This window comes from Labeo rohita, chromosome 17, assembly GCF_022985175.1.
Source record: "Labeo rohita strain BAU-BD-2019 chromosome 17, IGBB_LRoh.1.0, whole genome shotgun sequence".
In the NCBI taxonomy this organism is placed as follows: Eukaryota; Metazoa; Chordata; class Actinopteri; order Cypriniformes; family Cyprinidae; genus Labeo; species Labeo rohita.
The window spans coordinates 10,461,602-10,488,086 of NC_066885.1; the positions used below are offsets into that span (position 1 = coordinate 10,461,602).

General features: G+C 34.3%; 1 protein-coding gene across 1 annotated transcript in view; it reads right to left on the bottom strand.

Annotated features, from left to right (window-relative positions):
* Window positions 1–26,485, bottom strand: part of nrxn3a (neurexin 3a) — a 350,535-nt gene that overhangs the window by 245,601 nt on the left and 78,449 nt on the right. The window contains 2 exon segments of the mRNA XM_051132863.1: window positions 12,634–13,017; window positions 17,503–17,941. Coding sequence (XP_050988820.1) covers window positions 12,634–13,017; window positions 17,503–17,941 — 823 coding nt within the window.

Sequence of the window (26,485 nt, forward strand, 5' to 3'; positions counted from 1 at the left end):
ATCCAAATGGAGATCATAGTATCTATTAAAACACAGCATTTCATCCCTCCTTATAAAATAAAATAATAATAATCACATGCCAGTGCCACTACACATGATTATGGTGAACAACTACTGAGCCTACAGGTGTGTAGAGATCTTTGCTATATTGGTAAGTTAGCCAAATCTTATGTCACAATATAGTAATTTTATTTCACAACAACAATTTCTTGTTGTTCTTTCTTTTTATCTGTTATTATGAAATCCTTTTTATTTTTTTTCTAAATTCCATTTGAATTCTTTCAAATTAGACTCTATTTTAATGGTTACATAAAAAAAGCATCAAAAAGCATGTCTAATTAAAATCATGATAACTTTTTATTAAATTTATTAAATTTATTTACTTGCAATTTATTAAAAGTTAAACAAAAAGTGTTTAAGGCCCTATGAAATACACTGTATTATTTTTCTCAAATTCAAATTGTTTGTAACAATAAATCTGTTTTCCATTAATTTTCTGGATTCTATTTTAATCGTTTCATTACATTTTAATAATCAAAAGTATGTCTAATGAATTTATAAAGGATAATTAAATTTGATAAAGAATTAATTAATTTTTTCAGAAATACTGTGTTGTGTATTTACAATTTTCAATTTTTTTTAGTAGTAGTAGTACTATCTTGTATTATCTTTACATTAAGCAATATATTAATATATTTCTGACTGTCAAATTAAACCAAACTTTTATTTTGACGGGTTGCTGTGAAGAGGGTTTTCATTATATGACGATAGAAACGGTAAAATGCTCACGATGTGACTCTCAGAGCAGTTCTAGAGATTATGTGCACATGTTCGTGTACTCATATATTGAGGCAGCGAGCAGCGATTGTCACGCATATGTGTGTAGTAAACAAAACTGCGCATCTGCGCCATCCACTAACACAGACACGCAGAAATACAGCTCTTATTAAAATGCATTCTCAAAGTACCGGTACTAGTAAAATGCGGAATCATTTTTAAAAGCAGGGTATTGCGCTACTTTTTAAGTACCGGTATATCGTGCAACACTAGTTCCCATATTTCTCATCTTTCTCATGCTGACTCTCTTTCTATGCTTCCCTACTGTGCTCTCTTTCCTTGTCCTTTCATGGCTCATTTACATTTTTCTAAGGGAAGCAAGCAGAAACGGTAGCGACTGGCATAGATGTCTACAGAAACAGCGATGTAACAGCCTTGTTTCACCTGATGAAGGTCTTCGACTATGGGTTTCTGAGAAAAATTCAGCAGGCCAGTGAGTGACTACTAAGAGCATGTTAGGTAGATTATGGTGGGCCGTCACCTTTTGCTCCTCTAACCAGCTGTGACAGAGGGGCAGACAGAGACCTCGGCTCCTGTGTGCCTTCATGCATGGAGAGAAGGGCGAGAAAAAGCCGCATTGATGTAAAATGAGATACTATGGGTTGTGAATGCTCAATAATGACTAATTTACTTGGTGTCGGCTTGAATTTGCAGTGTGATAAAACACTATTTAAATGCTCAGTATTATTCAGTGACCTGAGAGTCAGCTTATACATAGTCAAAAGTCTTTCTCGCAGCATAAAGTCTGCTTTTTTGTAAAAGAACTACAAGGATGACAAGAACAGATTTATGACTAACATGTAAAGTGACCAACTACAATTAGAGTTTAGGTGCAGATAAATGTGAAATAAAATATGTGGCTTAGAAAAAAATATACAGGTGTGCTCAAGGATATAAAGTTTACATGCTACTTAATATCACTTAAACATTTAATTATGGAGCAGAGATATTAAGGCTAGGGCTGGGGGAAAAAAATTAGATTTCTTGATTATAATCGATTCTTATTTTTACAAAATGATATAAATTCTTAAATCCCAGGAATCGATTAGTCTATCCTGATTTCATTTAATGAACGGAACATTGTAGCGCGCCTTCCATCCAATTAATAGCAATAAGCTTTGTGCTTTGTTGCTTTTGATACGAAACCAAGTCTTAGTTTTCAAATTCTGACCATTTTTATTAGTATTCAAACAATAAATTACCTTTTTGGTGCTATTTATGGAGTGACAGATGGCTGTAGCACCTGTTAATCAGAAGCGGCAGCACAAAGTGCACGTGAACTGATCATCTCCTCTGCTTTACTACTAGTTATAGCATGAAATAAACATGAATAAACAACAAAAGGCATGTTAAAAGAAAGAGTAGATCTTACCAAAAAATGATCTTGTCTTATAATTGCTCAATCAGTGTTTCAACTGTGCAAAGATGTCAATATAACAGCTTGTAAACAATGTCACAAAACATACTTGATGACCAAACACATATGTGACCCTGGACCACAAAACCAGTCTTAAGTCGCTGGAGTATATTTGTAGCAATAGCCAAAAATACATCGTATGGGTCAAAATTATTGATTTTTCTTTTATGCCAAAAATCAATTAGGAAATTAAGTAAAGATCATGTTCCATGAAGGCATTTTGTAAAATTCCTACTGTAAATATATGAAAACGTAATTTTTGATTAGTAATATACATTGTTAAGAACTTTATTTAGACAACTTTAAAGGCAATTTTCTCAATATTTTGATTTTTTTGCACCCTCAGGTTCCAGGACCTCTCGACCGAATATTGTCCTATCCTAACAAACTATATATCAATCGAAAGCCTATTTATTCAATGTTCAGATGATGTATAAATCTCAATTTTGAAAAATTGAGCCTTATGACTGGTTTTGTGATCCCGGGTCACATATTAGCTCACATATCAGCTCGAAAAATGAACTCTAGAGAGGAGCATTTAGCTAAATATATGCACCATATAACATATTTATTAGATTTTTTTTACTGTTCTTCAGTGTTTAATTTATATTTGAATGAATCCATCAAGTTTTTATGACAGCCACCATGTAAATGTTAATATTTCAAAGCCAATTGGTGTAGAAATATAATCATATAATTGTAACTTTATTATTATGAAAAGTGTAATATATGTGTTTGTATACAAATCAGTTTATTTTAACCTTTAATATTATAGGAATGTAGTACCAAATTACTCTCAGGTATATTTTACAGCATTGGTTGAGAAGTTTTTTTTTTTTTTTTTTTTTACACTTGCAATTGCGAGAAATAAAAAGGTGGAAAAAAAACAGCAAAAAAAAAAAAAAAAAAAAAAAGAAAAAGAAAAGAAAAAAAGTCTAGACAGACAGATAGATATTCTCCTTTGGCTGTGTTCACTTCCTGTGGTAAATTAAAAATGCAGATATTCTTTTCCACTGTCTGCTCATTTCAATAATTATTCAAGTCTGCATGACAGATAAGTGCTTAGAGAAAAAATGAAAAACAAAAAAAGACTACGGAAAGAAACATGCTTCCATTTTCTCTGAATACTGACAGAAAGTAACGTTCCTGCCACAACAGAAAAATAATAATTTGCTTCCACATTCTTCTGTGCTCATGCATTGTCCTCAATCACAGACTCAAGGAGTCAAAAACAAAAGTATTATCTTACTAAGAGCACTGAGATTAGCTTAGAGCTACAGAAATTCATGTTACATGCCAGTATTACACAAGATGGCAGAGATACAGCGAATAAATGAATTTCATTGTGTTTTGAGTTTCTACTCTTAAAGAGAGTCAGTGTATTTATAAACCCTTTGTACAGACTGTACAATAGAGTACAGTATCTTCACCGCTAATGCATTAGAAGACAAAGGTTCATTTTCAGTCTAAAATGATAAAAGGTGCAATATTTCATAGCCTACCTATCTGATGGTCTTTATTAAAGTGAAAACGGCCAGAGTAGGCTCATGACAGACTTTATTTTAAGATATTTAGTGATTCTAATTAATTCATTCTAGCTCACCATTTTGATTAGTCATGAACTCAGGCATGAGTTTTAATTCTGATCAGTACCAGAAGAGTTCATTGAAATGAAGTTCTACTGAATAATTCATCAAAATGCTTTTAAAACCTGAAATGGCTTCTGAAACCTTGATTTAAATCATCATATTAAATATCCAGGTCTGATTATAAAATGTTGTCCAATGCAAAAAACACTTCAAAACCTAATGAGCTTTATCAATAGTTAAATGAGAAGTTCACTTCCAGAGCAAAAATATACAGATAACTAACTCACCCCCTTGTCTTCCAAGATGTTCATGTCTTTCTTTCTTCAGTCGTAAAGAAATTGTTTTTTGAGGAAAACATTTCAGGATTTTTCTCCATATAGTGGACTTCAATGGTGCCCGTGAGTTTGAACTTCCAAAATGCAGTCTAAAAGCAAATTTAAAGGGCTCTAAATGATTCCAGGCGTAGAAGAAGGGTCTTATCTAGCAAAACGGTCGTTAATTTTCTGAAAAATCACAATTTATGTACTTTTTAACCTCAAATGCTAGTCTTTTCTAGCTCTGCGTGAACACTGTGTATTCCGGTTCAAGACAGTTATGGTAGGTCGAGAAACTCCCATCACAACTGCAAAATTGCTGTTTTACCTTTTTTTGTTAAGGGTGTTTGATCTTCTTTGCACGTTCACTTTGCAAATCCTGGGTCAGTACTTCTGCAGCGATGTTGACCAATTTTGAAGTTGGAGGAGAAAATGACATGGGAGTTTTTCAACATACCCTACTATAACTGTTTTGAACCAGAAAACACTGTTGACACCGAGACATTTAAGGTTAAAAAGTGCATAAATTGTCAATTTGTTTAGAAAATGACAGATCGTTTTGCTAGAGACCCTTCTTCCTCGGCTGGGATCATTTAGAGCCCTTTGAAGCTGCACTGAAACTGCAGTTTTGATCTTCAACCCGTTGGCCACCATTAAAATGTACTACATGGAGAGAAATCCTGAAATGTTTTCAAAAAAAAAACAAAAAAAACAATTTCTTACTGACTGAAGAAAGAAAGACATGAACATCTTGGGTGACAAGGGGGTGAGTAAATTATCTGTAAATTTTTGTTCTGGAAGTGAACTACTTCTTTAAACACTCTGTGATTAAGGAGATTCATATGGCTCCATCTGTCATCTTGGGTCAGCTGTTGCAATGCATTATAGGTTTGCCTTTTTCAGTGAAAGATGCATGCTATGCTGTCTTAGACCAAAAGAAGGATCATAACTATGCTGCCGTGAGTGTACTTAAACAGTAACAAAAAAAAATCTATGAATACAGTCAGAATATATTCTAACAAAGACGGAGCGCAAGAATAGAATGAGAAAGGGAAAATAAAGAGTCGGAGAGAATGTGGAAACTCTCGAAATATCCAATATCCACAACTGTCAAGCAAAGCAATGCTATCTCCCATTTCCTCAGGCGGCGGCGGAGACCACCTCTCCCCTCTCGTGATGGAATGGCATGTTTTGTACACTCACGTTGAATACTTTCTATTGATGGGGTCTGATATGTCAGCACACTGATGCATCTCGTAAAGGAACAAATCATTTTTACCCGGTTCTAAATAAAGAGCTACACAACGGCAGACACAAAGTTCCCTTTCACTTCCGTCTGGATGAGCTTGTGTACCGTGGCCAAATGAATGCTGTTGTTAGTGCTTCACTGATTGGCTATTCAGCATGATTAGAGACTTTTCAAAGAGAGGTGAATGATAGGGAGGGGAAAATCTGCAGAATATGAGCTGATTTCCTGAAGCTGTGAAATCAGGCAGATTGCTGGGGATGGAGAGGAAGGGATGAGGGAAGATAACAAGGCCTCGGGACCACGGGGGCGGCACGTTTTGATCGACTGCTGTGAAATCTTATACCGACGTGTTTACCCCCAAGACCTGACTTGAGTGTTGATCCATACCCTCAGTCCTCAGTCCAAAATGTCTGAACATGTGGGTATGTACGTGTATGGGAGTGTGGTCTCGTATCTGTGCACTAGTAACAGGCATAAGCACTCTAAAATATAATATATTATATTATATTATATTATATTATATTATATTATATTATAATATAATATAATATAGCTGGACAACGATTAATCGCGATTAATCGCATCCAAAAAAAATTTTGGTATACATAATATGTGTGTGTACTGTGTACATTTATTATGTTTATATATTAAATATATTTTTATATAATATCAATTATATGAATATAAATATATACATGTAAATACTTGCAAATATTTTCAAAACATAATAAATATACACAGTACACACACATATATTATATAAAGAAAAACTTTTATTTTGGATGTGATTAATCACGATTAATCGTTGCCCAGAAATATAATGTAATATAATATAATATAATATAATTAGTGAAGGCCAAACCTAGCCCCGCCTTTGCATTAAATATTTTTAACGTGTTAAAATAAAAACAAAATCGTCTGCGTTAACGCGCTAACTTTAACACCACTAAATATAATATAATATAATAATATTATATACTATAAATGTCATCTTATTTTTTATTTTTTTTTACAAAAAGAAAAATAAAATCTTTACATTTTAAACATAAAATACATCAAATTTAAACATAAATGTATTTTATATATATATTTAAATACAATTATAGTCTTTTTGTACGCACAGACACATATACACACACAAAAGTTAAACTTATAAACTATTTTGTACTTAATATATATTAAAAATGCAAAACTCCAGAGCACTAGACCCCCCCCAAAACAACACTTGCATATTATGGAACGGACTAACAGAATTCACATCTATCTCAATGCCACACCGGAGATTTTTCTGCGAGTAATCAAAATAAAACATGTCTGTATTTTTGTTTTGTGGATAACCGCATTTGTAGCTGCTTAAATAAATTGCACAAATCTACATCTTTTTCAATTCTATGTGTTTTGTCTTGTGAATTTTTGCCATGAAATGTTATACTCCAATCATTGTGCATCTTACAAAGGTTCCTCCCCCTCATCATCTCTCCAAAGAGAATGAAACAGAGAGACAGTGAGAGAAATGAAGGCAATCAAAAGAAAAGACAACCTGAGGAAAGAGTAAAATCACTGACATAATTACCCAGATTAGGCTGGAAAGAGTAATTGCAAGATAAACCCTCACGGATGTCATCTCTATGTGCTCTTTGTGGCTTAATCAGAGACACTACAGTATCAAATCAATATATGCTAAAAGCCTTTGGCGGTAAAACAGTTCGTGCTAAAACAGGAAAGTAAAACAGAACTGCAGTGCATTACCAAGAACCTGCAGTTTGTGTTATAAAGTTTTACACCTATCGCCTAGGCCTCCGTGCCACATGGGCTTCACTACGGTCAAGCCTGGGAGAAATATAGTATTGACAAAGAGGCAAAAAAAAAACCCTCAGAATGAGAGTAGACTCAGTTGTGATTATATTTGAGTGTTGTTAAGGGACTGTAGCCCTGCATTCGGTGCACTCTCAGGTGATTTAAGGGCCATGGCTGTGGGGTCCACTTTGGCTCTCTGAGGCCCCTAGGCTGGGATAGATGACCTTCACACTGCCTGAATCAATAGCAATTAACTTGAACGCTATAGCCAGTGGTGCTTAGTAGAAAACCAAAGTTCCCAGTACAACTCTGCCTGTTTGTACACAAAAGCACATTAAAACAGAGTTTAGACACGTATAAATTATATTAACAATCCGCATGGCAAACCATGCATATGAACTGAAATATCTGAACCAATTATCAACATATCAGCTCATCCCGCAATCATCCGATCTCGTTATTTAATTTAGCATTACTGAGGCATGACCTGTCGAGGTACTTTTGTAATGATCGGGGCCGTTCGCACGGAAATGAGGTTTTGCATTTATTAACCAAACAAACTCATTTTCTACATTAATGGCTTAAGGAATTAACGTGCAAAATGAAATCTTAGCACTAAATTGGCAAGGCACATCAGACGATGCGGTAAAATGAGTTCAATTACCGCATGGAAACAGGTTTTACCTGTTTACACAGTGTTAGCTTTATTCTACTGTGAGCTATAACAGTATTGTATTTTTTTTTTTAAAAGAAATGTTTTAAACTATCATTCAGATTTAACAGATTTAAACAAAATATTCATATTAACACAAAACAGATTGCTATTATATTGGCTTGGAATTACACTGTGCCTTCCAGTGCAAACATGGCACTTAGAATTAATTAGCTTAATAAAATGTTTTAATGACTTAATTTTGCAATTAAGCAAAATAATCAACTATTAATAACAATACGTAATAAATGGGACTGTGCTATATTGTGAATTTAGTCAATGCTACAGTCAATTAGATATAAATAGCACAATATTATGAGCTATTATTATTATTATAGCTCATATGCAGTGTATGCAATGGTGTTGTGTGTAATTTTAAGAAAAAGATATGAAATGACCTCGAGAGATCCTAGCTGCATAGTGGATTTAATAACTATTAAGAAAACGTGATTCAGTTATTTCAGACTCTCCAGATTGTTTTGTATTCCAGCAGGCTATTATGTGAGGGAAGTTTTTTTTTTGTTTAGAAGACAATTCGTGCCAATCAAACTCACAAAAGTGAGAGGAAAAGACGCATTCATATTTATTTCTATACATGTACGTAGGCTTTTGGACAATAAAAAATGTTGTGATATAACATGTTTAGATGTTAGAGCATAGAGCATCTGCAAGCATATTATATACTGAATTTTATAATACAGAACACCTTGTAGAAATGCAAAACATTTTATGAAGGTGTCATTATGAGAAGCATTTTATTATTTATTATTAGCAAAAAAAAAAAAAAAAAAATTTCATGATATGACCCCTGTATTACACGTTTTAAATTTTTACAGCCAATAAATCATTGGTTGCTCTTGCAGGCCCGAAATTTCCAAGCACACAGTCACATCTGGAAAAAAAGAGGTATTTGTCAGGGTTGAAATGCTGAGTGTGCATTAGAGAAAATCTGAAGTGTATGTGTACTGACAGGAGGACAGCGTGGTGTGTGACAGCAGACAGTTGTCTGGCCCGAGCAGCAGCTACAGGCTTCTATGGAGCAGATAATAGATCTGGACAAATATCAGGTAGACGGGTGCACACTCGAGTGTGGGTTTAGAGTTATAACACTTAAAAAAAAAAAAAAAACTGAACTTGACGGTGTAGTTTAGCAGAACTATTAGGCATCTGACTATTGGCGTAAAGTCTCAGCTGGTGTACCCAACAACACAAGGTCTGTTTACTGGCCGTGTGATGCGTATCACACAAGAGCTGGTTGAGTCAGGGTGCACAGATTTTACAGAGAATTTACTATCCAGTTTAGCTAAGCAGCTCAGCAAGCATCATTAATAATTATACTGTGTTCTTTTAAGTTTAATGGCTGTCTAGTCATCTCAGTGTTTGGTTATTAGTTTAGACATGAGCCGTGCAAATGAACAGTCCAGGTGCACACAGATGTGCGTGTGTGACTGACACTTATAGAGCTGAATATTTTTTTCCTTGTGGCATAAATGCAGTCGAATGACAACCTTTAGACGCACATTTAGTCAGAATCAGAATATTTCTCATACTCGCTGTTCTCACAAACTCACTATAACACACGATGACACTCAGTATGATGTCCTTGCTGATGATTATGACTGACATTCACGGCAAATGAAGGTGCAGGAGGTTGATTTACAATCTGTATCTGTGGCAATGGAGTGTTAAACAGCTGTATATGACTTTTATATTTGTCTAAAAACACTGCACAAGGACAAAAAAGAGATCATGACGTCCTCTGACAATACAAAAACAAAATGTTTCCCATGTCTAACTCTTTGTATCCTTTTGGCACTCATTTTTGTACTTGATAGAAACCATGAGCCTAAAGTCTAAAATTTGTTTTATTTTATTATTAGTAGTAGTAGGGCTGTCATCGATTAAAGATTTTTCTTGGCCGACTAGTAGTCGTTCATTTTAAGTGATTAGTCGACTAATCGCACGTTTATTAATAAACTATTTAAATCATAAAATGAGCCTTTAATTGCCTACATAGTCTAATAAGCAATCAAGCACATGAGTAAAGCTTGCCACAGCACACCGGCAGAAGCAATGCATTAACATTTTAATAATTTATTGATAAACTAGTACTTACTTTGTTTTTGGCTTAAGAGATGAAGACGTTGACACTGACTCGCCATCTCCGCAGTAGTGATGCAGAGTATGCAAGTTTTATACAGATTACATAATCTGAGAATATTTGTTTTCCATTTGAATTGGTTCATTTTAAAGTAGACATTTCACTCTCTGTAAATATATTTTTCATGTCTGTATTGCAAGTATACACATCTTTTTTTTTTTTTTTTACAGATACAGAGATGGCAGAAAGTGCATCCTGTTTGCTTTCATTATCATTACTTCATTATCTTTACAGATTTGAAAAATGTATTGCTCTTATTTGTATGGCCAAAAATGACAGAGTATTTTAAGTGACTGCTCTGGCGCCTCCGTCATGCAGTAAGCACGCTACTTTTTAGCTTCCGCACTCCACGCAGACACTTGAATAGCACACATTTTTCTTGGTTAACATTAGATTGAGCGGCCCAGTTGCTACTACTTACATATTTCAGATGATAAGCCAAATTTGAGGTTGATGAAAAATAGGCAAGTGTTTGGATGTCCTGTCCAATGTACTGTATTAACACAGAGCAGCCGTTAACAATCTGTCCATCACGGACTACGTGATTTGGCCACTTCCTGTGATTTTTTTTTCTGCGACTAAGCGACTAATAAAATTTTGGTCGACCAAGCCTCTTCTCGTTGACTAATGGTAAGTTGACTATTTTTATTTTAAATAATTTTTGAATTGCAATTTTAATTTCTCATCTATTTGCATATAACTTTACATTTGTTTATGAGACATTTTTACCCCAAAGCCCCAAATGTGGATGTGGATGAACTGTTTTTAATGAAGTTCCAGACATTTTACTGTGGATTTGTTTACAAACAAGGCACAATTCAAAAATATTTAAACTAAAAGACAAGGCTGTGTCGACTAGATTGAAGACTAGATTGAATCTGATAGTAACGCCACAACACACAAGTGTGAGTAACTGTTTTGATTACGTGGTCACTATTGCTTTGTCTGTTATTATAGATCGTATACTAAGTATTAATGCAATTTAACCTAAATCACAGCAGCATCCATCTATGAAGGATGTAGGGCTGTCAAACATACACAACTGTTAGCCAATCATGTGTAATTCCAATTGTTAGCAGTGGGCGTTTACTTCCGAGTCTACAATCCGCCATGCCTATTCAAACAGAGCGTTCTGACTAGGGGGGTCAAAACAGGACAAAAAAAGAAATCTGTTTTATTTTTTCCCAAATTCTGTTTTTTTCCATTTTAATTTTTCTATATTCCATTTTTTTCTGTTTTAATTTTTCTGGACTCCTTTTAAATAGTTAAATAACATTTTATTAATCAAAAAGCATGAATCATAAAGTTAGTTTTACTCAAATTAAATGGTAAAATGCTCATGTAGTGACTCTCAGAGCAGTTCTGGAGATGCTGTTTGTGTTTTTATGTCCTCATTTAGTAAAACAACAGACACTGGAATAACTGCGTGCTTCAGTATGTGTGTAATAAACGAATCCATGCATCTATGCTGTTCATTCTTTTATTCAGACCGGGAGACATGCAGAACATGCAGAATTTATATTTAAATAGTTTTTTTGCAGCTTAATATTTACAGATACTAAGTTAGTGCTACTTTTGATTCATTTATCCAAACTTTGGTCAATTCTGTGATATTTAGCTTTAAACTACTGTCTTTATGACTGGATTTCGTGATTATGTCTGCGATTCTAAATCATGATGTGTACAAAACATGACAGTACAAAATAATTTATAAAAAAGGCAGTTAACCCCTTTAAAGGGACTTTGGCAGTACTTGGTCCAAAACATTTGAAAACTACTCATATTTACTTCATATCTACTTTTACTACAAATGTGATTATCTAAACATGTTATATAGACCATGAGTAAAATAAGATAACAATGGTTTCTTGTAACATTATGCAAATAAATGAAGCCCAACAGAGAAAGCAGCTCTCATGCCAACATAATAAGCAATTTGCTTTGCTCAGTGTTCACAGACACGCAGGAAGTCCCTCTATTACCTGGTTACCTGGAACCCCTGCGTTCCGGTCCATATGGAGCCCTTCAAACATGCAGCCACAACAGACTCAAGCAAAAGTACCACAACCACTCAAAAACCCAGTGATCTCTTGTCATCTACCAAAGCAACTATACATTCCATTTCATTTTTCATGCAAATAGTAATATTTTTGCCTATGACATCTATACTGATGAGCGGCTGGACTTTTTCCAAGTTATGACATCATCACAGGTTTGGCGCAGACGCAACACTCCCCAAACCCCAGTGAATATCAGCTTCCATACAGCAACGTGCTGAGATATTAATGAGCTTATAGTTTAACTGATTATGTGAAAGCTAATCCGCTGTTTACAAACAGCAGCAGATGGGATTTTACAGGTGAGAAGCTAAACAAACTGGCGTGACGGTGATTGTAAACGGTTCTTTTTTTTTCTTCAAATGTTGCAATTGAAATTAAACCCGCCTCTCGGGTTCATTCTTGAATAAAGCGAAAAAATTATTCTAGGAAACCAGTGGCCTGTTTGGCTTATACAAACTATTTTAGGAAAGGTAAATGCAAAGGCAGCTAAAACTCACCCCTCTCACATGTGCGGGACCAGTATCCGGTGCCTGTGCAGTCACAGATAAAGCGATTCCATCCTTCTTTGCACACGCCTTTGTTCTTGCACGGATAGCTGTCGCACTGTTTGCCTGACATCTTGTTGCAGGAAGGTTTGATGCCTGCACCGTTCTGGGCCTCAGCGATTTGCCTGATGTCCTTACTGCGACCGTCAATGAACAGGTCCCGAATGCATCCCACGTAGCCGTAGTTTAGCATGGCGGTCCATAGTTCGGTGGGAAGGATAAGGCCGGCCCGGTTATCGGGGAGGCCGCCCAGGTACATGTCACCCTCTAGGTCCAGGATCTCATTTTCACCACTGGCGGTGAACGGAGTGCGACGGCTGTTAACAGATATGGTGCCTGGGAAAAAATAAATAAATAAAAAAAATCAAGAAAAACTGAGATTATATGTGACCCTGGACCACAAAACCAGTTGTAAGTAGCACGGGTATATTTGTAGCAATAGCCAAAAATATATTGTATGGGTCAAAATTTCCAATTTTTCTTTTATGCCAAAAATCATTAGGATATTAAGTAAAGATCATGTTCCATGAAGATATTTTGTACATTTCCTACTGTTAATATATTAAAACATAATTTTTGATTAGTAATATGCATTGCTAAGAACTTCATTTGGACAACTTTAAAGGTGATTTTCTCAATAGTTACATATTTTTGCACCCTCAGATTCCAGATTTTCAAATAGTTGCATCTCAGCCAAATATTGTCTTATCCTAACATCCATACATCAATGGAAAGCTTATTTATTCAGCTTTCAGATGATGTATAAATCTCAATTTCAATAATTGACCCTTATGACTGGTTTTGTGGTCCAGGGTCACATATGAGCTATAAAATACACAAAATACATTCATACAGTTATTGTTAGTGGTCCAGTAACGTTACAGTTATTTTTTTTTTTTTTTTTTATTTTATTTTTTTTTTTTTTTAGCAGTTTTGGTGTGTTTTTAACCCCTATAATGCCCCCAAAAAAGCATTTTAATCTGACAAATCTTAAAAATAATATTTACTAAATGCAGCTGCAACAAAATAAATATACACTACCATTCAAAAGTTTCTGAACAGAAAGATTTTTTAAAGTCTCTTCTGCTCACCAAGCATGCATTTATTTGTTCCAAAATATAGCAAAAGCAGTAATATTGTAAAATATGTTCACTATTTAAAATGACTGCTTTTGATATTTTAAAATGTAATTTATTCCTGTGATCAAAGATAAATTTTCAGCATCATTACTCTAGTCACATGATACTTCAGAAATCATTCTAATATGCTGACTTGCTGTTCAAGAAACATTTACTATTATTATTAAAGATCAGCATTTATCTGAAATAAAAAAAAAGCTTTTTAACATTATACACTATTCCACTCAAAAGTTTGGAGTCAGTATAGTTTTTTTTTTTTTTTTATTTTGGGAAAGAAGTTATAGAAATTAATACTTTTATTTAGCAAGGATGCTTTAAATTGATCCGAAGTGATGATAAAGACATTTATAATGTTGCAAACAAGTTCTATTTAAAATAAATCTTTCTAATCATCAAAAAAAAAAAAAGAAAAAAGAAAAAAGAAAGAAAAAAGAAAAATTGAGCTGTTTTCAACAAAATAATAATAATACATGTTTTTTGGGCAGCAAATCAGAATATTAGAATGATTTCTGAAGGATCATGTGACTGGAGTAATGATGCTTAAAAAAAAAAAAAAAAAAAAAAAAAAATAGAAAACAGTTAATTAAATAGAATAATATTTCAAAATTTTACAGTTTTGGCTGTACTTTGGATCAAATAAATGCAGGCTTAGTGAGAAGAGACTTCACTAAAAACATTTTAAAAAAGTATATAAAATGTTTGTTAGAAATGCTGCCTTGGCAACTAACTGAAATAAAACCACCTGAAGTACTAGAATTACTAAAATAAAATTAAACAGAAATTGAAATATTAAAAAAAAAATATATAAAATCACATACAATTATATTAAATCTACTATTTACTGATTGATTGATTTTTATTATTTTTTTTTTATTGAAACTAGCTTCTGTACTATTCTGTATTGCAGTAAAGCTAATATTGTTGCCAAGTGTATGACAAATTGCTTGTGATTTTTATCATTTTCATTTTGGGCTAAAAAAGTCTGACTAAAAAAGGAAAAGTAATTTAACATGTAAATAGATCAGAATTTTAGGAGCAATTAGTTTTTAAACTAAAATTAAACTGAAAACTCTAAATATAAAAATAAATGCTTGTTCAAATTAATTATTATTATTAAATACTATAATAGTATACATATAATGCTAAAACTGGTTAGGAGACAGACATACATAAATTAATAAATTTATAAATATTATAAAGTAATTTATATTATGAATAAAGGGAAAGTGATGTTAAAATATAAACAAAATTAAAATAAAACAAAATAAAATAAAATACAAGAAAACTATTTTTTTTTTTTTTTTTTAATGTGGAGAGACTATAAACTGTAAACGAAATGACTGTAAATTACTGCACTGCGTAATCCATCAGGGTTCAGACTAAGACAGTCTGTCCAGCGTTTCTCCTGTCCACAAGAGACAAAGATAGGGATCGCAAGACTATCCATAGAGTATGTGATGGAGGGTGGGGGGGAGGGTTTCTACGAGAAGATTATTTTCTATTTATGACCTCATGGGGAGTGTGTGAATCTTGTAAAGCGGCGTCCCTCGTACAGACACGCAGATGTAAACAATGCATCCCATGTGGGGAAGCAGGGATCAATGGGAATAATCTCTTCAGAACTGACACTGGTCCAGTCACCCACATGGCTCTGTCTAAAACCTCGCATTATTGATATCCTACAAGACCTCCCAAGGGCCCTGTGCTATGAAGTGATATGGAGTAGTCGTCGATCGATTCAGAAACAGAGTGCCAGCGATTCAAGGGCAATGAAAGAAAGAAAGAGGTGAAGGAGGATACAGAGAAAGATAGAGGGGATAAAACCTAATAGAAAGTTCTGTCAAAGTAGATGTGAAATGAAATGAAAATGTCAGCCTGCCTTGGACTAAATCTGTCCATTATTGGTGACTAACCACTGTGCTTTTTGTTTAAAGCTGTTATCTTTAGGCTGCAGAGCTTAAGTCAATGGAAAACACACAAGCAATTACAGTATCCGACCGATTTAATAATGAAACAAAGTGGGAGTTCTTCATGTGCTCAGTTAAAAATTGGTTTTAAAATGAGATAAAAATTATGGCCAATGTCTTTATTTCTAAGAGCATACTTCCCACATGGAAATTCATTTTAGAGATATTTTCTTAAATATCATTTATAGTCAACTTTAGTCAATTTTGCCGCAAATGAAACGTATAAGGCCAGTACCAATCCTTTCTTTAGGCTTATTTCATATGGAAAATGAACCAACAGCACAACTACAATAGAGTTTTTTTTTTTTTTTTTTTCTTTTTCTTTTCTTTTTACAACTTTTAATATCATAAATAGAGTGATTTTGGGTGATTATACTGAAAATTTCCTTTATTAACAGCCACGTAAATTTCAGCCATGTACACAGAGCAAAAAAAAAAAAAAAAAGAAAGAAAGAATGAAAGAAAAAAGGCGGCTCAACACAGAAACAGTAATTTCACCTGTGATTTTCCTACACAATATTCTAATACTGTAACCTGTTAATATGAGGAGGAAAAACTGCAAAAAATCAGCTTTGTGTATGAAACATGAATTAATATTATTCTTAATAAGGAATATTATTGTTAATAAGAAATATGTTTTATTGTTTGAATTGATAACCTCTTAGCAAAATGAAACAAGCTGGTAAATAAATACATAATTATAATTATAATTATTATTATTAAATAATAATAATAATAATAATAATAATAATAATACATCATTAAACAAAAACAGTAATCATATTATTATTATTATTATTGCTGTTGTTACTATTATTATGATCATTTAATAATAATACTAATAAATGATTTTTTTATAGAAATAGTAATAAAATATGAATTATTATTATTACTGTCACTGTTGTTGCTATTATTATTATATAATTATGACAATAATCTGTTAAATAAAAATAATACATTATTAAACAGAAATAGTATAGTGCTGTTGTTGTTACTAATATTATTATTAGTAATAACTAATAAATATTTTTTTATAAAAATAGTAATATAATAATATTATTGCTGTTGTTGTTACCATTATTATGATTATTTAATAATAATAAAACTAATAAATGTATATTTAATAAAAACAGTAATAATAATAGTAATGATTATTATTATTGCTGTTGTTGTTATTAATATTATTTATTATTAATAATAAAAAAAATTTGTAATCATATTATTATTCATTTTCTGATTTATTTATATTGTTATTTTTCTTATTGTTGTTAAATTATAATTTAATAATAATGATAATAAATTATTAAATAAAATAGTGATCACAATAATATTTTTGTTATTATTAGTAGTATTTTATTACTGTTGTAACTAATATTATTCTTTAATAATAAATAAATAAAAATAGTAATAACAATATTAATTATTATTCTTATTATTGCTGTTGTTATTACTTAATACTGCTACTAATAATAATAATAATAATAATAAAAACAATAGTAGTCACATTATTATTATTATTAGATTAATATTGCTGTTGATAATATTTTATTATTATTATTATTATTATTAAGTCATTTATCATAAAGGTGCCAAGAATATTATATTTACTACAATATGATTAAAAAAAAAGTGTACAAGCTAGAGACAATATTATATTATAAATATTTTAAAAATCTACTGGGATTTAAAAATTGTCTGAGAATCCACACACTGACCTGATCTTCCATCTCGTTGGATGTCCACATGATACCAGGCCCCGTCGTTCACCTTGTTCTGTGTGGCCTTCACTTTAATCGTCCCAGAGCCCATGTCCAGCAGCAGGTACAAACTTCCATCCAGAAGCTCAACTGCAAAAAAGTCCACTTTTGTGTTCTTTTGGCTACGGGCATCCTTTCTTTCCTGCGGCTTCCCGTGGGTGAAGAGAATAAGGCCGTTTGGTTCGGTGGTATGAAAATCGAAGGAGATGGAGCCCATGCGTTTGGTGTTCCACTTGGGTAGGCTGATGTAGGCCTCGGGCGTCTCAAATGAGATGGGGTCCAGGGTGGCCACATTCTCACACTTGAACACCACATCTCCCTGGATCTTCATTTTGGGATCCACGATACGAGCGAGCCGGGAGAGTTCCAGCCGGATGTCATTGTTTTTGTAAACAACCTGTGCGGATGTACACAAAGAATCACTGAATGATGATGATATACAAGATATCTTTATCTGGCTTTCAAAGATAATGAATATGAATATGCAAATACGTTTTTTTATGCTGGATGCTAAATAGAGAGACCAGGAAAGGTGACTTTATTCAAATATGACCTGTGATAATACCAATAGGCCAGGCCACTGCCTGCAAATGACTGTCTCTCAATGGTAATTGACTCGGGCTGTGCTGGCACAAGCATGTGGGTCTGGTTTTCTTGATAACTATGGTAATGGGTTGACAAAGCTGCAGTGGCACTTTCTGCCACAAAAGCTCGAGGAAGCAAGTCCTGCCCCCTGTCTGCTTCCCAAATCTGACATTGTGCTCTGGGTCCTAGTGCCAGTCAGTTGAATCTAACGGTGTATTTCCACTACAGCATAGCGAGTGGAGTGGAGCGGAGCGGTGCGTTTTCCATTCATTCCTATGGAAGTTGGGCGTAAACGCTCTTGAGGTGCATTATGGGATTGAAAGCGGCACGGAGAAAGCATTGAGAGCGGCTGAGAGCATCAAAAAGGATGGGCATTCATCAACATTATGCAAATCTCGATCGCAAAACGCCGGGCGACAACCAATCGTTGTGAAAAGTAGATTTTGACGTATGCTTCCGAGTGCTTGCGGAACTGGTGGATTATCGAGCTGAAATCGCATATAACTGAAAAAGTCATGCAAAAGTAAATGCACATTGCATGCTTTCATTATATGCTAGTGTTTCGTTTGCGAGCCGCCATTAAAAGAAGATGATGAAATGCAAACAGGGTGTAAACATTGTTTTCAGAGGCGTGCTTTGCATTAAATTTCACACGCCCCAAAGCAGTGGCGTTGTAGCGTTACAGAGCGCGGATTTGATGCTGTAGTGGAAACACACCATTAGACACCCACCCACGTGCTTGAGCAAGTGGTTAGTTTAATCGTGGTTTGACGTTCACTTTTTAATAAACTGAACAATTCAGAAGCACATTAAAATACTTTATGGGCGCAATGAAAATGTGATCAAATTGTTTTTTCCCATAATAAGTGGATACAAGGAGATGAGATAGTTGAGGACAAAAGTTTTCATACACCTTGCAGAATCTGCAAACTGCTATGTAACCAAAATAAGAAGGATCATACAAAATGCATGTTATTTTTTAATTAGTACTGACCTGAATCACATAAAAGATGTTCACATATAGTCCAGATAAGAAAATAATAGTTGAATTTATAAAAATTACCCCATTCAAAAGTTTACATACACTTGATTCTTAAAGGGGTCATCGGATGCCCATTTTCCACAAGTTGATATCTTTAGGGTCTTAATGAAAAGTCTCTAATATACTTTGATTAAAAATTCTCAGTGGTTTTGTAAAACAACACCCTTTTTACCTTGTCAAAATGAGCTCTGCAAAAATCATCTCATTCTAAGGGGCATCCTTTAAATGCAAATGAGCTCTGTTCGCCCCGCCCCTCTCTTCTCTCTGTGGAATGACGACCTTGTTTACTTTAGCCACATTTAGCCGCTAAACTTCCTAACTACCACGTTATAAGGAAAGGCGATTGCAAAGATTCATAAAAAACGGTTATACACACTTCTGCTGTAAGTGAAGCTGGATCATGAATGATTTGTGCGGATATATGCACATCGGGAGGCGCATTCCCTTCACAAACAAACGTAATCTACTGCATCTTCAGCGGCTCAGATGTCAGGAGTAAATGACGACCACTATGTTCATTATTACATCCAGCAACACAACACCTCAGTCACTCAATCGGAGATATTCTTGTCTAACTTACATTCCTGCTTCGGCATCGAAACAAGGAAAGTTACTGGACTGTGACAGCTGATCTGGGGTAAGACACTCATGTCAATCAACTATTGTGGGAGCGGCCTCTGTGGGTGTGACGGCACACCGACAGGCATCTAAGAACGGCTCGATTTGAAAAAGGGGATATTATTTTTACAGATTAATTAAAAACCACTGCATGGATTTTTATCATTATAGGGTAGATGTGTACATACACTGCCAACACACATTAATGTTCAAACAACATGAAAAAGTGAAGTTTGCATCCGATGACCCCTTTAATTCTGTGTTGTTACCTGAATGATCCACAGCGTTTTTTTTTTGTTTTGTTTTTTTTTTGAGTGATAGTTGTTCATGAGTCACTTGTTTGTCCTGAGCAGTTAAACTGCCCGTTGTTCATCAGAAAAGTCCTTCAGGTCCCACAAGTTATTTGGTTTTTCAGCATTTCTGCGTATTTGAACCCTTTCCAACAATGCGTGTATGATTTTGAGATCAATCTTTTCACACTGAGGACAACCGATGGTGTCAAAAACAGTGTTTTGTTTGTTTTGTTCGTCTCCTACGTCCTATGTCATCCACTGGAACAAAGTTTCAAATATGGATATTTTTCATATATGCATCGATTCACTTCAGTAGTGCTTTATTAACCTCCCTAAGCAGTGTGTTATTGGACTACTGAATATCAACAGCCATTCACTGATATTATAAAGCTTGGAAGAGCCAGGACATGTTTTAATAACACTCAGATTTTATTCGTCTGAAAGAAGAAAGTCATATACACCTAGGATGGCTTGAGTGAGATTTTTTTTTTAAATTCGGACACGTTCCCAAATACATCTTACAGTTTACATACATCTATTTTTAGTCACAAATACGAGTGAAACACTCACAAAGTTGAGCCCTGTTTGTTTGTGGGAAAAGGCCATCTGGCCCTATTTTTTTGCAAATTATTATGGTTGCTATTTCTCTGCCTTGCTAATTTTGCACGGTCTGACCATACATTACATTTAATACAGACTAAACCGGCATATAGCGTACTGTACCTGCAAACACCGCAGAAATTCACTAGGGTGTGAAATTGCCTGCTTTAGCTAATTTCTCCTGAAGAAAGATCTTTTTTTTTGGGGTGTACATTTTTAGAACGTCATGCTGTTTGAGAGCACAAGCAATCGACACAAACGCTCCAGCCCTGATATTACAGTTAATCCTGGACGTCTCAGGGTGTAAATCAAACATTCTCTCAGGTGCAAGAAGGGCAAAGCGGAATGGAAGGATTGAGTTCTGTTTCTGCAGAAAAGCCGCTGAGATTTCCAGGCTTTTCTCCTCTGTCGTGTTTCTTATCTGATAGATCATAAATATCATTCTCCCCGAGGGGGATCCATTTCTCAGACAAAGCCATACGTTGGTTTCTCACATCTCAAACACAAATACAAACATCGTCATTTTTTTCCACAAGACTACAACTGCTAGCTTTAGTCTCTTATTGTTCTTTCAGAAACAGTATTTCTCCTCTATAAACCATCAGGGTGCTGTCAGATAGATTGACGTACACTGGCTCTGTTAAAACTCTAACATCATGAAGGAAAGATTACTTCAGAATAAGAGAAACTTAAAGCACTTTTTGTAGATGCGGTCTAGTAACTGAAGACTATTATAGAATTACATGTCTGAAATACTGGCATGAAGGTATAGGATGTTTTCTTAAAATAAACTATATCAACTGAATTTTTTTTTTTGGATTTACACACACACACACACACAAACACATACAATATAATATAGAAAATATATATATATATATATATATATATATATATATATATATATATATATATATATATATATATTTTTTTTTTTTAAATAAAATGTATTTATTTGAATGATACATTTTAAGTTGCATTTATTTGACCAAAAATACAGTAAAAACAGGAATATTGTAAAATACTATTACGATTTAAAATACTCATTTTCTATTTGAAAATATTTTAACGTAATTTATTTCTATGATTGTAAAGCTGAATTTTCAGCAGCCATTACTCCTGTCCTCCAGGCAGAATCCTTTAGAAAACAGTATTTATTTGACTTTATAAATGTATTTATTGTAACTTTTAATCAGTTTAATGCATCCTTGCAGAATAAAGGTATTCATTTCATTAAAAAAAAAAAAAAAAAAAAAAAAAAAAGCACACACACACACTCACACATATACATAGAGATTTTTATAACATCAGATAATCCGTGAATACAGAATACCTGCAAGCATCTCACAGTCCCAGATATGACCTTGAGGACTTTAACATGACTGAAAACTGCCAGACATTGATTAGACAATGATTGCTGTTATTTGTAACATTATCATTTCTATTTATCCTGTCTAGTGCATTTTTCATCACCTAAATCAAGTTTCATTTTGCAAATTGTCCACAACACCAGGGGCAGCCTTAGTGTCTGACACAAATTGATACTCTGCAATTTGGTCCTTTCTATGGCATTGTCATTTTGATGCGCTCAGGCGGCCCATGAAATGTCAGCCGGTTAATTCAGCTGATGAGCCGCTCAGAGCTGTGAAATATCCGCACCCTTCCATGAGTCTTGATTCTGTAACCGAGCTTGCAAATCATATTTCAGTTGTCCAAACTGTTAAATCTCTTAGCTGAAATATTCTTTAATTGCATTAATTGACTTTCGGAGCATGGTGCAAACCACAGCAGAAAAAGTAACATATGTCACTTGACCAAAATAAGCATTTCAGGGAAAACAAATATTTTTTTTCTTTGGGTGAAAAGGAGGGTTACTTAAATAGAGTGTCCATAGAAATCTGACATTTGAATATAATACCAGAGATTTATCTAACAACACTTGGTTTGTAGTTTGCAGGAAAAGCAAGCAAGTGTAACTGAGACATAATCTATAGACAGACATGAGAAGACTCTATGGATCTGTCTGTGTGGAGCTATCTCGGCTTTATGGATTTGGCCGTGAGGGAACGTAAGGATTGACTGGTTCCAGACACAGAAAGAAATTTGTTTGAGTGTGTGGATGGACTAAAAATTTCATCAGGTTGTTATCTTGCCTTGCAGACTCGGAAATAACATGGAAAAAGAAAAAATATGGATGGATAGATCAATGTTTTTTATGTAAGTCTTTGTTGTACAGCTAAGCTATTTACTATGGAGGCCTGTTTCCAACACTGAATATAAAAACAAAAAAGGTAATTGCGACTTCTCACAGTTCGGACTTTTACATCTCACATTTATGACTTTTTTTCTCAGAATTGCATGATACAAACTCACAATTCTGATTTTTGTTCTGTGAATTACGTGATATAAACTTGCAATTGTGAGAAATAATCACAAATTGTGAGATATAAACTTTTAACATATAAACATATACATATATACATTTTTCTCAGAATTGTGAGTTTATATCTTACAATTCTGACTTTGTAACACACAAATGCGAGTTAAATCAGGATTGTGAGATATAAACTTGCAATTCTGGGAACCTATCAGTCTTTTTTTACCCTCAAAAATGGACTTTATAACTCACAATTATGAGTTTATATGATGTAATTCTGAGAAAGTCAGAATTGTGAGTTTATATCACAATTCGGACTTTATAACTTACAATTGCGAGTTTACAATCACAATTCTGACTTAACTCGCATTTGTGTGTTATAATGTCAGAATTGTAAGATATAAACTCGCAATTCTGAGAAAATTTTCACAATTCTGACTTTATTTTTCACAATTCTGAGTTGATATCTCACAATTCTGACTTTATAACTCATAATTGCAAGTTTATATAACAATTCTGACTTTAAAACTCACAATTCTGACTTCATCTTTCATAATTCTGACTTTATCTCTCACAATTCTGACTTTATAACTAAATATAGCAAGTTTATAACAATTCAGACTTTATTTTTCACAATACTGAGTTTATCTCTCACAATTCTGACTTTATAACTCAATTGCAAGTTTATAACAATTCAGACTTTATTTTTCACAATACTGAATTTATATCTCACAATTCTGACTTCATATCTCACAATTCACACTTTATAACTCGCAATTCTGAGTTTATATCACACAATTGTGACATTATAACTCACAACTGTGAGTTTATATCACACAATTCTGATGTTATTTTTCCGCAATTCTTACTTTATTTTTCACAATTCTGAGTTGATATCACCAATTCTGAGAAAAAAAGTTTGTTAAAAAGAGTTTGTAAAAGACAATACTAAGAATAAAAGTCAGAATTGTGAGATAAAAAGTCGCCATACATGTATAACCATTTTTTTATTCAGTGGCAGAAATGTTTCCATAATTTACAACCAGGGAAGCCATATATTTTTCCCAAAGCTTTTGTTTAAAAAAAGTTTGCTAAAAACCTCAGTCAGTGTAGGCACCTTAATTTGTATAGACCACCAAATTACAAGGCAGCCCTGCACACTTCATGTCTAAGACAATCTCAGAATGCACTGCACTTGTGAAGTTAAGATGCTGACTAAGTAGACCGCAGGCAGCAAGTCAGCTTACTAGTTTTCGTAACACAGCTGATATGTCATTTGCAGTGAAGTCCATTCAACATATTGTATTATTGTGCACCTGTGTGTCAATTCTGCTGATGAAATATTGAAAATATGTCTTCCCACAAACTCCAGCGGACAGAAAGTCTGGGCTGTGAAAGACAGTACGTCAAATCAAATGCCGTCTATACTCTCACTGACAGCTATGAGCATGAGATAAGCAAAGGGATATTTGCTCAAATTTGAAGCTAAGGTTCTGTTGTAGCGCCCATGCTGTTGAGCTGAGAACTGGAAGAGCGGCTATGCACATTCTCAGGGTCCTCCCCGTGCCCGCGGCCTCTTCTCTGCCTGTGCTGGGCCTGTAGTGACACCCGCATTCATCATCCACAGCTGTCTGCTTCTACTATAAATCTCTGCCTACAGTGCCTACCCACCACTTTCAAGGAATTAATAGCCCCCAGGTCAAACTGGAGAAAACTTGGAAATCGGTATAGATTATTCACTAGTCAAGCATGCCAGGTGGCCCTTTGTGGATGTTTTGCATGGGAGCTCAGAGCAGCGAGGAGCAGAAAGGTCTAGATGGCCTGCTTGGACATGGTATAACAGGTCGGGGCTTACGCAGCCAAACGTATGACTATCGGCGTAATGCCATCTGGTCTAGTTTGCAACTTATTCAACTTATCCTATCAGAGTTTGTTTTGTTTTGTTCAAACCTCTACTAGACAACAGCTCATTTGCATACACTATTAAATGTGACCCTAGACAACAAAACCTTAAGTAGTCTTAAGTAGCACGGGTATATTTGTAGCAATAGCCAACAATACCAACAATGGCTCAAAATGACCAATTATTCTTTTATGCCAAATCATCAGGATATTAAGTAAAGATCATGTTCCATGAAGATATTTTGTACATTTCCTACTGTAAATGTATCAAAACTTAATTTTTGATTAGTAATATGCATTGCTAAGAACATTTGGACAACTTTAAAGGTTTTTAAAAAATTTTTTTGCACCTTCAGTTTTCAGATTTTCAAATAGTTGTATCTCGACCAAATATTGTCATATCCCAACAAATTCCGTACATCAGTGGAAAGCTTATTTATTCGGCTTTTATATGATTGAAAATCTGAAAATTGACCCTCATGACTGTTTTTGTAGTCCAGGGTCACATATAGGTTTTAAAGGACATAAGGGTTAATAAATGTCAAAATTTCTAAACTATGACTTTAATTGATGTTTTGTTTATTTAAATCAACATATTCTAACAAATCCTATATTCATTTCATTTCAACACTACATGACTGACACAGAAGACAAAGACCACTCCTGCTGTTTTAGGCTGGCCAGCATTCCAGCCCTGAGCTTTTGCCAAATATTAACAGTCCTGCGGTGCTTACTGAAACAAATCTGCTGGATAGAGGATGAGAGAGAGTGAGTTTGAGAGGCTGGGTCAGCCTATCTATCAGAACTCTCAGACCTGTCTCGCATCCATAGAGCGGTGCTGGCTCTGGAGCAAGTGTCCAGAGAGCAGGGACAGTTTCATCCAGCCGGACCAGCAAAGTGACAAATGACAGTCACCATGCGCACATCCTGGAAACTGATTGTGATGGCAGAGCACAAAGGAAGGGAGCCAGAGTCCAGCTCAGCAGTGGAGGCTGCTCAGTATCCAGTCATTAGTGCTGGCAGACCCCTGTGCAGCCACACGCCCCGCCATACCCTGATTACTGCCCTTCACGCTCAGCTTGAAAGACGGACACAAGGCGGCTCTGTGGTAGTCGCCTGCGACTATCTATACAGTCTGCTTCATTTGAAGAAAGAGAAGGAATTTTGTTGTCATTTGCGCTAAAAACAGTTAGTCTTTCATCGTTTCATTTTGAAAACTGAAGAATTCAGTGCATATTCCTGTGATTTTCTGTGTTAAGACCATTTTTTGCCACCTATGTTCCTATATACAGTAAATAGGTAAAAGCAGTGATAAATTTGTATCTAATCTTTCCACTATATGACTGCAGTACACATCTTATGCCACAGGGAGGTACACTCTACAATACCACAGTCTACATCTAATAATAGTTACTCACACATAAGTTTACCAGTACAAAAATACCCCAAAGCAGACAATAAATGTGTAGTGAATAAAAGCATAATTAAAGGAAATTCATATAATAATAATAATAATAATAATAA